This window comes from Rattus norvegicus, chromosome 19 (genome assembly GCF_036323735.1).
Source record: "Rattus norvegicus strain BN/NHsdMcwi chromosome 19, GRCr8, whole genome shotgun sequence".
Taxonomy (NCBI): domain Eukaryota; kingdom Metazoa; phylum Chordata; class Mammalia; order Rodentia; family Muridae; genus Rattus; species Rattus norvegicus.
Genome location: NC_086037.1, coordinates 738,227 through 750,891, shown reverse-complemented (window position 1 = coordinate 750,891; position 12,665 = coordinate 738,227). Strand labels below are relative to the sequence as shown.

General features: G+C 49.5%; 1 protein-coding gene and 1 pseudogene across 6 annotated transcripts in view; both read left to right on the top strand.

Moving 5' to 3' along the window:
- The window catches only part of Bean1 (brain expressed, associated with NEDD4, 1), a 46,861-nt gene extending 41,962 nt beyond the window's left edge, over positions 1 to 4,899 (top strand). For all 6 annotated transcript variants that reach the window (NM_001400978.1, XM_039098230.2, XM_039098227.2 and 3 more), the window contains 2 exons: positions 948 to 1,098; positions 2,828 to 4,899. In NM_001400978.1, coding sequence (NP_001387907.1) covers positions 948 to 1,098; positions 2,828 to 3,167 — 491 coding nt within the window. In that variant the 3' untranslated portion in view covers positions 3,168 to 4,899. The remainder of the gene's footprint in view (positions 1 to 947; positions 1,099 to 2,827) is intronic.
- Positions 4,900 to 5,312: 413 nt separating this feature from the next.
- Rps20-ps7 (ribosomal protein S20, pseudogene 7) lies at positions 5,313 to 11,285 on the top strand (annotated as a pseudogene).
- The last annotated feature ends 1,380 nt before the right edge of the window (positions 11,286 to 12,665 follow it).

Below are 12,665 nucleotides of genomic sequence, written 5' to 3'. Positions count from 1 at the left end.
GAGTTCTACAGTTCCCAAGCCAGGGGTAGCTCCAGCTTCCATTCTGCAAGTGGATCCCACCCTGTGGGAGCCCAGAGATCCTTCTGGGCGGTGCTACCAGTGCAGGACCCCAGCTCCAGTGCCCAGTGGCTCTAGCTAGCTTCTGTTGTTTTGTCTCATTCCCCCTGGCTCTCCTCTCTCACATCCTTCCAAGTTTCTATTTTTCAGCTGACACCTGAAGAGGAATAAACCTCATCTCCTTTTTCACAACCTGTTATTGGGTTTATTTTCTTCTAGTAGAAATGTAATGTGTATTCATTATAGAAAGACCTTTAAGATACAGGCGATATGGGGGATAAAATAAGGGTCATGACCTTCCAGCCAGGCAGAGCCACCAATAATGAATAGATATACCCATAATATTCTCATCTGAGAGTTTTCTTGATTCCCATGAATAACCCTGGAATTGGACCTCAAGATATGGTTCCTCATCCAGATTCTTCCATTGCTGTTGGGTCAAAAGTTAGGAGAGGTTTGTAGGAGACTAGGAATTGATCTCTGGAGTCACATGTGTGCTGAGCACACCTGTCTCTTCTCCCGAAGTCCTGTACTAGCATCCTGATGACATCTCTTGAGTCATTTCCATCCTCAAGGGGACTTGCTCAGTTGGAGAGAAGAGGGTATGACCAAGTTAACTTATCAAAGCTTAGCAGGTACCATCTAGTGCTATCACTACACTGGGCTAAACTGTCATCCACCCTGGAAGCTCCCAGTATAGGACCAGCCTAGTCTCCTCTCTGTGACCCCACTCCCAGAACTCTACAGGGCTCACATTCTGGTGGTGTTGTTTGGGATAGAACCAGCTGAGTCCGGTAAGGGGATTGTCATGTGGGAATCTCCGAACCTTGGATAGACTATGGCTACTTTGCGGGAAATCCTACCACAGCCTGTCCTTCTGTTCTCTGCAGCATCTGGAGGACACACACACAGCCACTCCAGCCACAGGATGCCCTACGCCTGTAGCCCTGCTGAGGACTGGCCCCCGCCCTTGGACATCAGCTCTGAGGGGGAAGTGGATGTCACCGTGCTCCGGGAGCTGTACCCAGATTCTCCACCAGGGTAAGGAGGCACCATGGTGGGGAGAACAGGGGTCCCCTGGATGAAAAGATCTCCCACCCAGGGCAAGAACCTCAGCTCCCCATGTATAAATACAAAAGGATTCCAGTTGGCTTGGCCATGGCCTCTTCCCTCCAACCAAGCAAGTCCCTTTGAGGATAGACATGACTTGGGAGACACCACGGACACCAGCTTCCTTCTTCAGGTTGATGGGTGATGGGGAGAGAAACCTTCTCATTTTGCTGTGGTCTCACGACAATTTTCCTGAGCCCCAGTAAGTTCCTTAAGGGATCTCCCTGGGGACAAGAATAGTGGGGTGTTTAGGATCATGACTATGGAACCGGTATTCATTCAGGGAGGAAAATATGCTGAGTGTCTGTGCATGACACCAGGAACCCACACCCACCCCAAGATCAGTCTTTCTCATACATTGTGGTTGTAGCCACAGAGTTCCCCAGACTTGGCTAGCCCCTGTCATTGGTTGGGTCTCCGTTGTGTGCTGTGCAATCAGCCTACCTTTCCAGTCCTCACCCTGGCCTCTGCATTGTTTTAAGTCCTGTCCTTCCTTCTCACAGTCAGTCCCACGCCTGACCTACTTCACACTCTAACTGTAAGCCCGTCTAGGTCCTGATCTCAGTTAGCCCAGACAGGATGGGCTCTCAGCAGTCCACTCCCATCTGATGTGAGCCTAGATAGCTCTGACTCACAGAGAGCCCCACCTCCTCCCAGACTCTATCCCCCCATACCTTTGCATCCATCGAAGTAGCACCTGTTGACCCTGTCCTTTAGATGAACCACAAGGACAGAGGGGTACCCATTAGAGTTCAATTCCTTCCCCGTTCAGGCTAAACCAGCTGGGCTCCCAGGGGAACAGGGAGATTGGCATGTCCTCAGGGTACACCTTCTGGAGCTCTGAGATTCTAGTCCACTCGGTACTACCCACAGTGCCTTCTTAGCACCAAGAAAAATCCAGTTAATTGACCCATCCTACTTTACACAAGGAAAGAAATCGCAGTGCCTGCGAAGGAGGAGTAAAATCCACTGTGTCAGGAGACACAAGGGCAGTGGCCAGGACAATGGAAGAATACAGAAGGAAGCGTGCTAGACACTAGGCCTCTGCCCTTTGTGTGTGGCATCTAGATCTCCAGATTTCAAAAGCCATTCATTAGGATGGAAATCATGGCTAGCCTTCGCTGGGGCACTGGACCCTGTGTAGTGACAGTGCCTTCTTAACCATTTGGGTTCTCCCAGACCCTGGTCCTGGTAAATATGTCATTTCCCTCCCACCAGAGGCTCTGGGAGGAGCAGAAGATGCTTGTAGCCCTACAGCTATGGTTTCAGGGGCCCCAGTGACTCCTTCCTCCTTCCTAAATCTAGAAAACAGCAGTGGAGACATCTCAGGGGGTCCTACTGGGCCCATTCACCATGCCCAGGCTGGGACTCCTCCCTAGACAGGAGCTGCTCTTGCTCCGGGGAATCTAAACCCTAGAGAGAGGGGCAGGGGTGTAAGGACTTGCTCAGGTTCACATTGGATATGAGAGTAAAGTCTAACCCAGCTAAGGGTGTCAGACTGCCCTCCCTGGGGACCAGAAGGTCTCATGGGAGCCAGCATATGTGAGGCTGACTCTACTTCACAATGAGAGCAGCTCCTCACCACACAGAATATAGACTCTTCCACCTGCCCTAAGGCCTTGGAACCTCTAACCCCTGAGTGGAAACTCTTCTGTCATAGCTATGAGGAGTGCGTGGGACCAGGAGCCACTCAGCTGTATGTCCCCACGGATGCACCACCACCCTACTCGATGACAGATTCCTGCCTCATGCTGAATGGCGCCCTTGACTCAAACAGCGGCCACAGCCACAGCCACCATCAGCAAGAGCAGAGGACCCATGGCCAGAGTGGCCTCCACACTGTCTCCATGGACACGCTGCCACCTTATGAAGCCGTGTGTGGAGGAGGCTCTCCATCTGACCTGCTGCCATTGCCGGGACCAGAACCACGGCCAAGTAACTCCCAGGGCTCACTCACCCCAACCCAGGCTCCAACCCCCAGCCCTGAAAGGATTGTGTGAGTGACTGAGTCCATGAGTCCCACTGGTCGGTCATTCCAGGCTACCCTGTCTCCTCCAGGCACACAGGTGCACACACAACTCATGCACATGCATATAAATGACCACAAATATATACTGACACCCCACACATATGTAGACACCTGTATATGCACAGGTCCCACTACCACACAAACTCACCTGGGAAGGTTTTCTTTAGATGAAGCGTTCCCTACCTGGTATCTCTTCCTTCCCAGCCTGGTGCCTGGTGGTAGTGCCTCTCTGAACAGTGCTGGGTAGAGGTGAGAGGAAGCCCTACTTTCTACCCTCTCCCCAGCCTCCTCTAGGCTGTGGCTACAATCTGATTCTCCTGAAGAGACTGCTTGGTCAGCTTCCTACCATAACACCTACCCCAGGGCTTATCCTACTGGGAGCTGAGACAGGTCCCAATGAGGTCCCACTGTGCACTGTGCCTATCCCTCAACTCCAGGGCAGAAGAGCCACAACATCACCATCCTGCCACTTACAAGGTGGAGAAAGACAGGTCTGGTGGCTTAGGCATGACCTGGAGGTCCTCACAGCCCATTTAGCCTGTCTCAATGTCCTCAGTTTGGCGGTGCTAGTGGGGTTAGCTCAGACACCCACCCTAAGTTTCAGGGGGAGACAGGCCCTTGGGCATGTGTCATGGAGGAGTATCACAGCTCTTATGTCTGTGCCACGAGAGCTCAAGGAAAACAAGGTACGGGTGCCCCCCACCCCCATGCTGCCTAGACACTACTCAGAGGAGGCATACAAGAGCCCACTGCTCAGTAAGTGCCCAGCCAGTCCTGGCAGCCTGAGTCTAAGAGGTCTCAAGCCAGTGCTGTCAGCCAGGGTGGCAACTCACAACTGGGGACTGAGTTGATGAGTTCTGGCCTTGCCTCTCTGGGACATATGCAGAGACAAAACAAACAAACAAAAAACCACAAATGTACCCCACAAAAAACTCCATGTCACTATGAGAAGACCAGTGTCTCCTGCCAACATCCCATCGTGGAAGCAGGTGTGTGGAGACAACCAGTTGGAGAAAGGCTCAGATATTAGCCTGTGAGCTCCAGCAGTCTCCGTCAAAGACAAGGTGACAAGGTGATCTTTGAAGACCCAGCTTGCCAAAGCTAAGCACCTTTGAGGAGTATTCTGTCAGCAGTGCCGCTGACCTCCTGCCTCCCCGACTCCCACCTCTGTCAGTCATCCCAAAGCAGCAGACATATCCCTACCGATCCCCTTCCCACATTCAATTCCTCCAATGAAGGGCTAAGAAAATTCAGCAATCCCTTTCCTAAGCAGAGGGGTGGCAAGGATGGCTATTTTGATTTTTATTTTATATAGAAATAGCATTTATTCTGATGTAGAGCTGAAAGGGCCCCAGCCCACAGGTTCTGTAGCATCTTGCGAGCAGCACCCTGGATTCACAGGCCTGGGGGTAGGGAACCTTGTTTACAAGCACTTCTGCCCACCTTTGTGGTGTTCTGCTTTCTAGGCAAAAAAATGTCTGTCTGTTGTACTGTACAGCCTTTAAAATGCACCCCAGAGATGAGACTCTTAAGAAACGCAGCCTGTTTCTAGAGCTCTGGAAAGTGGCAGGGGACGAAAAACATCCCTGCCTACTCAACATGTTGGAGGGATCTACAAAACAGCTTTTCTCCTTCCTAGATGAGGCTGAATAAGCAACAATGTATCTTTTCTGTACTCAAAATAAATGCTCATTATCAACAAAGATATAGAAAGAAGTAATGCCTTCGAGGAGTGAGTGTATGGGCGCCCTGGGGGTTCCTGGTCCTGCAAATTCAGAGAAAGCTCTGAACAAGCTGTCTGAGTCTGCCTCTGACCTTTGACACGCCCAGCTGGCTGTTCCTCAACTTTGCACCAGGTGGCGCTCTTGCAGGGAGGGGTGTGTCTGCACAATCTCAGGATTTCCTTTTTGTTTCTCTGCTTGTATTTGGGTTTTTGAAACAAGATGTTGCTCTGTAGTCCAGCTGGCAATCCTCCTGTCTCTGCGCCCCTAGTTCCTGGAGACCCCTATTAGACTGGCTGGCCACCCAAGTCCTCCAAACCTCCTGTGTCCACCTCCCAGCCCATGCACCTGGACTTTTATGTCTTACTGGGGATCTGAACTCAGATCGCCCTGCTTGCATGGCAGGCACTTTACCTTCTAAGCCATCTCCCATCCCCCTTCTCATGAAACATGGTGCCACTTCTGAGACCTGTCTGATGCAAGCAAGATAGGATGAGCCACCAATTTCAGATCTTGACTCCACATACACAAGGTACTACCTTTGGCCTTCAGTCCTCCAAAGGCCTTCTCCTTCCGAGGAAAATAGATAGGAACAAGCTCCTTGCTCCCTTCTGCAGAAACACTCGTCTTTCCTATTGCCCTTCAGAGGGAGGCTTTGCCTGGTCACCCCTTTTACACAGAGACTGTCTTTCTCGGATATGTTTTCCTTCAGCTAGCATAGAGAACCCCAAAATCACACCCTAAAATTGGGGCATGAGCCTGAACAAGGTGAGGCAGATGGGGGTGTTGGGGTATTATGAGACAGGGACCCACAGGTTCCTTCTGGAAATCCCATTTCCCTGCTGGCAAAATGTAGGCTTGCTGTCCAGCACCGGCCACACTCAAGCACACACTGCCACCTGGTGGCTCTCTGCTGCCACTGCTCATTTGTCACAGACCCCGCCCTAGGAGGAGGAAATCCGGTTTACTTTAAAGCCCACTGCTGCCTAGGCTTTTAAAGGACACTCACAGCTGTATGCTGAGCCTGAACTGACATCTGGATCCTGCGCTTGTCTTTATACTGCTGATTTTCTAGAGGAGACTCTCTCCCTGGGTCTCATTTTCTGACAATTCCTGTTGGCTCTGTTCCCCTCTCTATGCAAAAACACTTGCCCCTCTGTTCTATTTGCTAATATGTTCCTCTGTGAGGTTCCTCCTCCTTTACGGTGATGGTGTCTGTCCAGCCACATGCTGACCCCCACCGGGACCACCTACACTGATACTCATTCTAAAGACTAAACCCCTGGAACTATCAGCCTCTTGGTTCTCCCTGTCTCTTCTATCTACATACTCCTTGGGCTGTGCGAATCATGCTCAAGGCTCTGCACATTCCGACGAGGAGTCTGAGTCCTCCCTTTGCCAGAGACAGGGCCCAAGGAGAACAGCTGGGCGCCTGGAATCCCTAAAAGATAGCATGTGATGGTTTATCACTCGGATGCTATGCCAGGAGGAAGCAGGACCAGCCCCTGGAACACAGCCATACTATCAAAAGTACTGGTCAGGGAAATAGCCTCAGGGGAATGGAAGGCAAGGGGAAAGAGGGATGAAGAAAGCTTGGGAGAATACGGGCCACCGAATTCTCCCATTGGCAACCCAAGAGATGGGGCACACCATGCCTTGAAGGCCTCAAAGTCAGGCTTCTGGATGTGACAGGTCTGTGTCACTCATACCTGGCTCTTGGCAGCGCTGTTTGGAGGCTGCCCTTTATGGAGTGAGTGTTGATTCCTGCCATGCAGGCTCTTCTGATCAGAGGAGGACTTCATACCCGGAAGCCACAGCTGTTGGCAGACAAAGCCATAACGTGACTGAATCATTATGGATGGACACAGAAAGTCCCAAGCTTTGGATAGCAACCAAAGGCCTCTGCCACAGCTGAGCACCAGGCCTCACCAAAGCAAAGGCAGAAAGAACAAGAGACTAGTGAGGCGACAGCAGTCCGTGGCCACCATGGGCAACATTCACCATCGCCAGGTTAAGCCTGTGTTCATATTCAAACCACATGCATATACGCATCACCGTTGCATAACTCCCTCCTCCTTCCTACACATTTACTCAGACAGCCTATGTGCCCACACCAGGACCCTTTGCATGCAGGGTTCCCATCTGCACACCCAGGAACAGCTCACACTCATGCTCAGCTGCTCCTGTCTGCATCCTCTGACACTAGCATGGTTGTCTAAGGACTGGATATGAGTAGAAGACCACAGCTTTATCAGCAGAGGAAGAAGATCCATTGTCCTGGGTTCTGTTCTGCTTAGCTACATGGTATCTCCTAAGCCCAAGCTCTCTGGCCCAGAAGCCCTTGTCTAGCCAAAGCCTAGTCAGGCTGCGCTTGGAGACTAGGTATACCTTTGACCACTGGGCTATAGCACAGATGTGTCCACTCAGCACACCTATAAGACATTCCAAGGTTATAGTCTCTGCCACAAAACTTTCGCCCTCGTCAGCATGAGTACTAGAGGCCTGGGGAGGACTATAGGGTTGGTTTCTATTAAAATGGAGAGCTTGACCCTCCATCACCCAACCATCACCCTCCACTTCGCTCAGTTGCAAAAGGCAAGAAAGAATACTTACCGGTTCGTGTGACTAAACTCATGCATGGCTAGATCCAGGAAGTCCAAGGGCATGGATTGATGGACTGTCTGTACTGGCTGGTCTTGTGTGTCAACTTGACACAAGCTGGAGTTATCACAGAGAAAGGGGCCTCCCTTGAGGAAATGCCTCCATGAGATCCAGCTGTAAAGCATTTTCTCAATTAGTGATCAAGGATGGGAGGGCCCATTATGGGTGGTGGCATCCTTAGGCTGGTGGTCCTGGGTTCTATAAGAAAGCAAGCTGAGCATGCCAGGGGAAGAAAGCCAGTAAGCAGCACTCCTCCATGGCCTCTGCATCAGCTCCTGCTTCCTGACCTGCTTGAGTTCCAGTCCTGACCTCCTTTAGTGATGAACAACAATGTGGACATGTAAGCTAAACAATCCCTTTCCTCCCCAGCTTGCTTTTTGGTCATGATGTCTGTGCAGGAATAGAAACCCTGACTAAGACTCCGGACTCTGACCACCACATTGCCTCCATTCTCCCACTGGTAAAACGACAGTAAATGTCCCATGTCTGACTTGGTTGGTTTCTGACCCAGAATGAAGAGATGCTCTCTCTGGCAGAAAGCAAATATCAGATCTCCCAGGAATCTGATTGGACTGTACAGGACTCCCTGAAGTCTCTAAGGGGCTGTGGTTGGGGACAGAACAAGGGGGTCTCTGATTACCTCTGTCCTGAGAGCATGTGCCACTCTGGGGATAGTAAACCAAATACTTGATCCTAGGATGGGGTTTCCAAAAGAGGAAGAGACAAAGAGGACTGTATACTCACAGATATGAGATTCTAACCTGTTTCCTCTTCCCTCCCCATCATCCTACCCGCCATGCCCAAACCACCACACTCTCCTCTCCTTGTGTCTCTCCATCATGCCATACCCATCCTGGCTGTACTCATCAACCATCCATCTCAGTGATCACCAACCATAGGTGGATGGTGACCACATGGTGATTATAGATGCCCAGGAAGGCAAGGGAATGATTGCTGACCAAGACCCATAGCAGATGAAGTCAGAATTGGCCTCCAGCTAGTGTGGACTCACTGCACAACATCTTGAATCCATCTTGACTTTTATCTCCCTGGTACAGGGAGGGGGACACTGTGCCCAGAAAATCCCAGCTCCAAAGTCCATTGTGCCTAGCTGCAGACCCCGTCCTAAAGCCGTTGACAGGACCCTCACAAGAAATGCAGTCACCCTGTTTTCATACAGCTTTGCTTCTGATGAAAGACATAAATTTGGCCAAAGTCTAAGGTGTGGATCTGTGACCTCACATAGGGCCTTAGACTACAGCCCAGGGATTTGTCGCCTCCCTCAGAACTATTCCAGCCTCTGTGTTCCTGGATTGTTCCTGAGTATTTGAGCTGTCTACCTGAGACTGGACGTTCAGGGTCAAGGCTGGTTATTCTCCAAGGGGTGGTCCAGCAGAGAGCTCAACAGGAGTGAGGGAGGTTTGGAATAGAGAACATGTAACAACATATGGTTCTATTCTGACAGAAAACAGCCCTTTCCCTGGTGTTATACCTGAGCTTGATGACAGTGCAGTGCTAAGTCTCATACCTGGGACCCTCTGCCCAGGATGCACCCTTAACTGGATCCCCCTCCTTTATAAGCCCAAGTTCATAGGTTAGTGGGGGGGGGTGAGTATCTTATCTTAGGGCCTGCTGAAAGTGAAGGTTCTCCAGTCTACTGAGACCAAAGAAGTCCTTGAATAGCCCTTTTCCAACCCCCATACTAATCCTCATTGCTCTCCTGAGGCTAAGTGCTTGGGCAGCTAGTGAAAGCAGTTTGTCTCTGAGCCCATCACTCTCTTGAAGGCCCAGAATGTATAACTGGGTCTCTGAACACCAAATATACCAGACTTCAGCAGGTGAAATGTGGAGGCAGGCATCAGGTCAGAAAGCTGCCATGGAGAAGCAGGACAGGTTCAAACATGTGAGGACAGAGGGGAGACTTCAGCAGCCATGCTCAGTGTTTTCTCTCTAGAATCCCTTTGAGAATTAGAAGTGAGTGGCTCTTAGGCTGATGGGTTTCAAGTGCTGGGGACTAAAATGTCTAGATCTGGGGAGATGGTTAACTTAATGAGAAACCCAAAGCAAACAGAATAATCCCACAAGAAGGAGGAAACTGAGTCTGCCAGTTTTGTGAGGTCTGGGCTAGTAGAAAAGGAATCCACTCCAGCTTCTCTTCAAGGAACAAGTCTGCCCACAGCTGCGGAATCAAAGAAAGAGATTGGTGATTATCAGGTATCAGGTAAGATACCTGAGTGCATGTCAGCACTCAGGAGATAGAAGTCAAAGAATCAGATCAAAATCAGGCTCAGCTCCATACTGGGTTTGAGGGGCAGCCTTAGTGACATGAAATCCTGCCTCAAAAAAAGCAGGGGGGGGGGGCTGAGACTCATTTTACATCGCCTCGCACACAGACACACTTCTTGGTCAAGTGCCTTAGTCAGGGTTTCTGTTGCTGTGATGAAACACCATGACCAGAAAGCAACTTGGAGAGAGGGTTTATTTGCCTTACACTTCCACTTGCCCTTCTCAGCTCAAGGAAGTCGGGACAAAGGGTAGGATCCTGGAGGCAGGAGCTGATGGACGGATGCTGCTCACTGGTTTGTTTCATGTGACTTGCTCAACCTGCTTTCTTATAGAACACAGGGCCACCGGGCCAAGGATGGCACTGGACTGGACCCTACCCCATTGATCACTAACTGAGAAAATGCCTTACAGTTGGATCTCATGGAGGCATTTCCTCAAGGGGGGCTCCTTTCTCTGTGATGGTTCTAGCTTGTGTCAAATTGACACACAAAGCCAGCCCATACAGCCAAGGACCTAGAGTCTTGTCTCTCCCCATCTAGAAGCCTTCCATTCTCAACTAATAAGTTTCACAATATTGGACAGGAATGACTTTGAATATCAGCTAGACTTGGGATGATATACCAAAGAAGAACTCCCCTCCCATGCAAAAATGCTTGCATTTTAATCCCAGAACCTGTGAAGCTGCTGCCTTTCTTACTGATGGTCAGAGCTGTCAGGGTTGCAGCAGGTATTTCTAGGTTTTGGCCTTTTATCCAAAGAATTGAAAATAAGGGCTGAGCTCTCTGAGAGTGGTGCACGCTGTGGAGCGCTGTACAGTCTGCTCCATCCTGACTCACCGCTGTTCACTCCTGCTGAAGAGTAAGTCTGTCAGGAAGCCATGCCTCTGCCATGGCATTTAAAGATTACGGGAAAGAAGCCCTTGGAGCCTGAGGAGGCTGGCAGTTCACTGAATTTGAGTCATGCTCACCACCTACAATGTGAAGTCGCTGGAGATTTGTGCAGATTTGATCAAAGGCGCAAAGGAAAAGAATCTGAATGTGAAAAGGCTGATGTGCATGCATACCGAGACATTGAGAATCACTACCAGAAAAAACACCTTGTGGTGAAGATCCCAAGCGAAATCTTTTCCAAATGAGGATCTGCAAGCTATTCAATGGTTTACACTGTCCTTCTGAGATTATTAAGCAGATTACTTCCACCTATATTGAGCCAGAAGTGGAGGATGAAGTCACCGTTGCAGATGTCTAACTGTTTAAATAAATTAACATGATGTTAAAAAAGAAGAGCTCACACCAATTTGTGTAAATGTAACTTACCAGATATAATTGTCGTCTCAGAGACTTACTGCTGAATAGGTTCACCTTTCTAGTTCTTTGTGAACTCCAGCTGGCTGGTTCAACACAGCTGTTCTGACTCCAACTCCTCTCCTGATTAGAACTGGCTTCTATCAGCATCTGACTGAATTGCTCTGCTTGGCCTCAGAACTTATGCAATCTGTTCTAATCTTCTGATTACTTCTCATTCCCTGGCTCGTTCTGTCTTCACCTTCCACATATCTCAGTAAAACTGCCCAGGGAAGTCTGCCCCACCCCTCTCTTTCTGTGCTGCTCTCTTACATCACCGCTCTTGCCTTCCCTCTCCTCATGAGAGTTGATATCCTGTCAAATCTCTCATTTGTCACACTGCCACTCAATTAGACATCACTTTCAAGCATGGGTGCTTCCTTCTACAAACTAACCTTACCTACATTGTTTGGGATTTAAAGTGTATACTAAAGGCATGTCTGTATTACTGCCAGAGCTGTTAGAAGTGTGTGTCATGTCAGCATTTCAGCTGAACCACACAGACCATAGCCAAGTAACTCTAATCAGGGGGAAGTGGTGACAGATTGGAGAGGAACACACTGTCAAGACTGGCATGGGTGAGGATACTCAAGGCTCCAATTATGGTTCCCAAGAGAATGAATGGTATGTTACTAAGAGGTGGAGCGAAGGTGGTTCTCTGTTTTGATTGACAGCTTTGGACATCTAATCATCTTTCTTCTGTGCATACCCTTTCCAACAATGCATCTGACTTTCATCATACAGACACTCTGCTATGCATAGAGACATAAGATGGTAAAAATAGAAGATTATGCCTACAAACTTAATCCAGGGTACGGTTTTGCCTTATCCTGCATGTTTACCCGAGACCACGTGAGGCCACATCGGCCTTTCTAATCTTCATACCTAGACACACTGGGGGTATATTTAAATAGAAATCATCTGATTGTTGTTGGGGAAGAGAAACTTACCCCATTGTTTCAAAGAGTGAATGTGCAACCTGACAGAGGTAGTGAGCCAATGTTGCTAGGTTACCTGGTTAGGAGGGGGAGTGTGTGCACAGTATGTGCATGTAAAGGAGCTAGGACTGCCTGTTATTAATAGAAGAGGGAGCTGTACCTAGCCTAACCCAGAAGAGCCCCCAAGTTACTGAACTATCCCTTGACTGCCTGCCTCACCTTACCTGGCAAAGGAGCTTTGAAAACTATACAGTGAGCCCAGATCCAATCCCTGGCACCCACATCCAGCAGCTCACAACCACGGTGACTACAGCTCCAGGGCATCCAGGACCCTATTCTGGACTCCATATACACTGAACACATGTACACATCATGTAGATACACAGGCATACACGATTTAAAATCATTTTTATTTAGGAAGCCAGAGTCCAAGAGGTTGGGAAGTCTCTCTCTCCAATAACCCCATACCCTAATAGCCTACTACTCAGCCTGCAGAATCCTGAAGGCCAGAAGCAAGGGG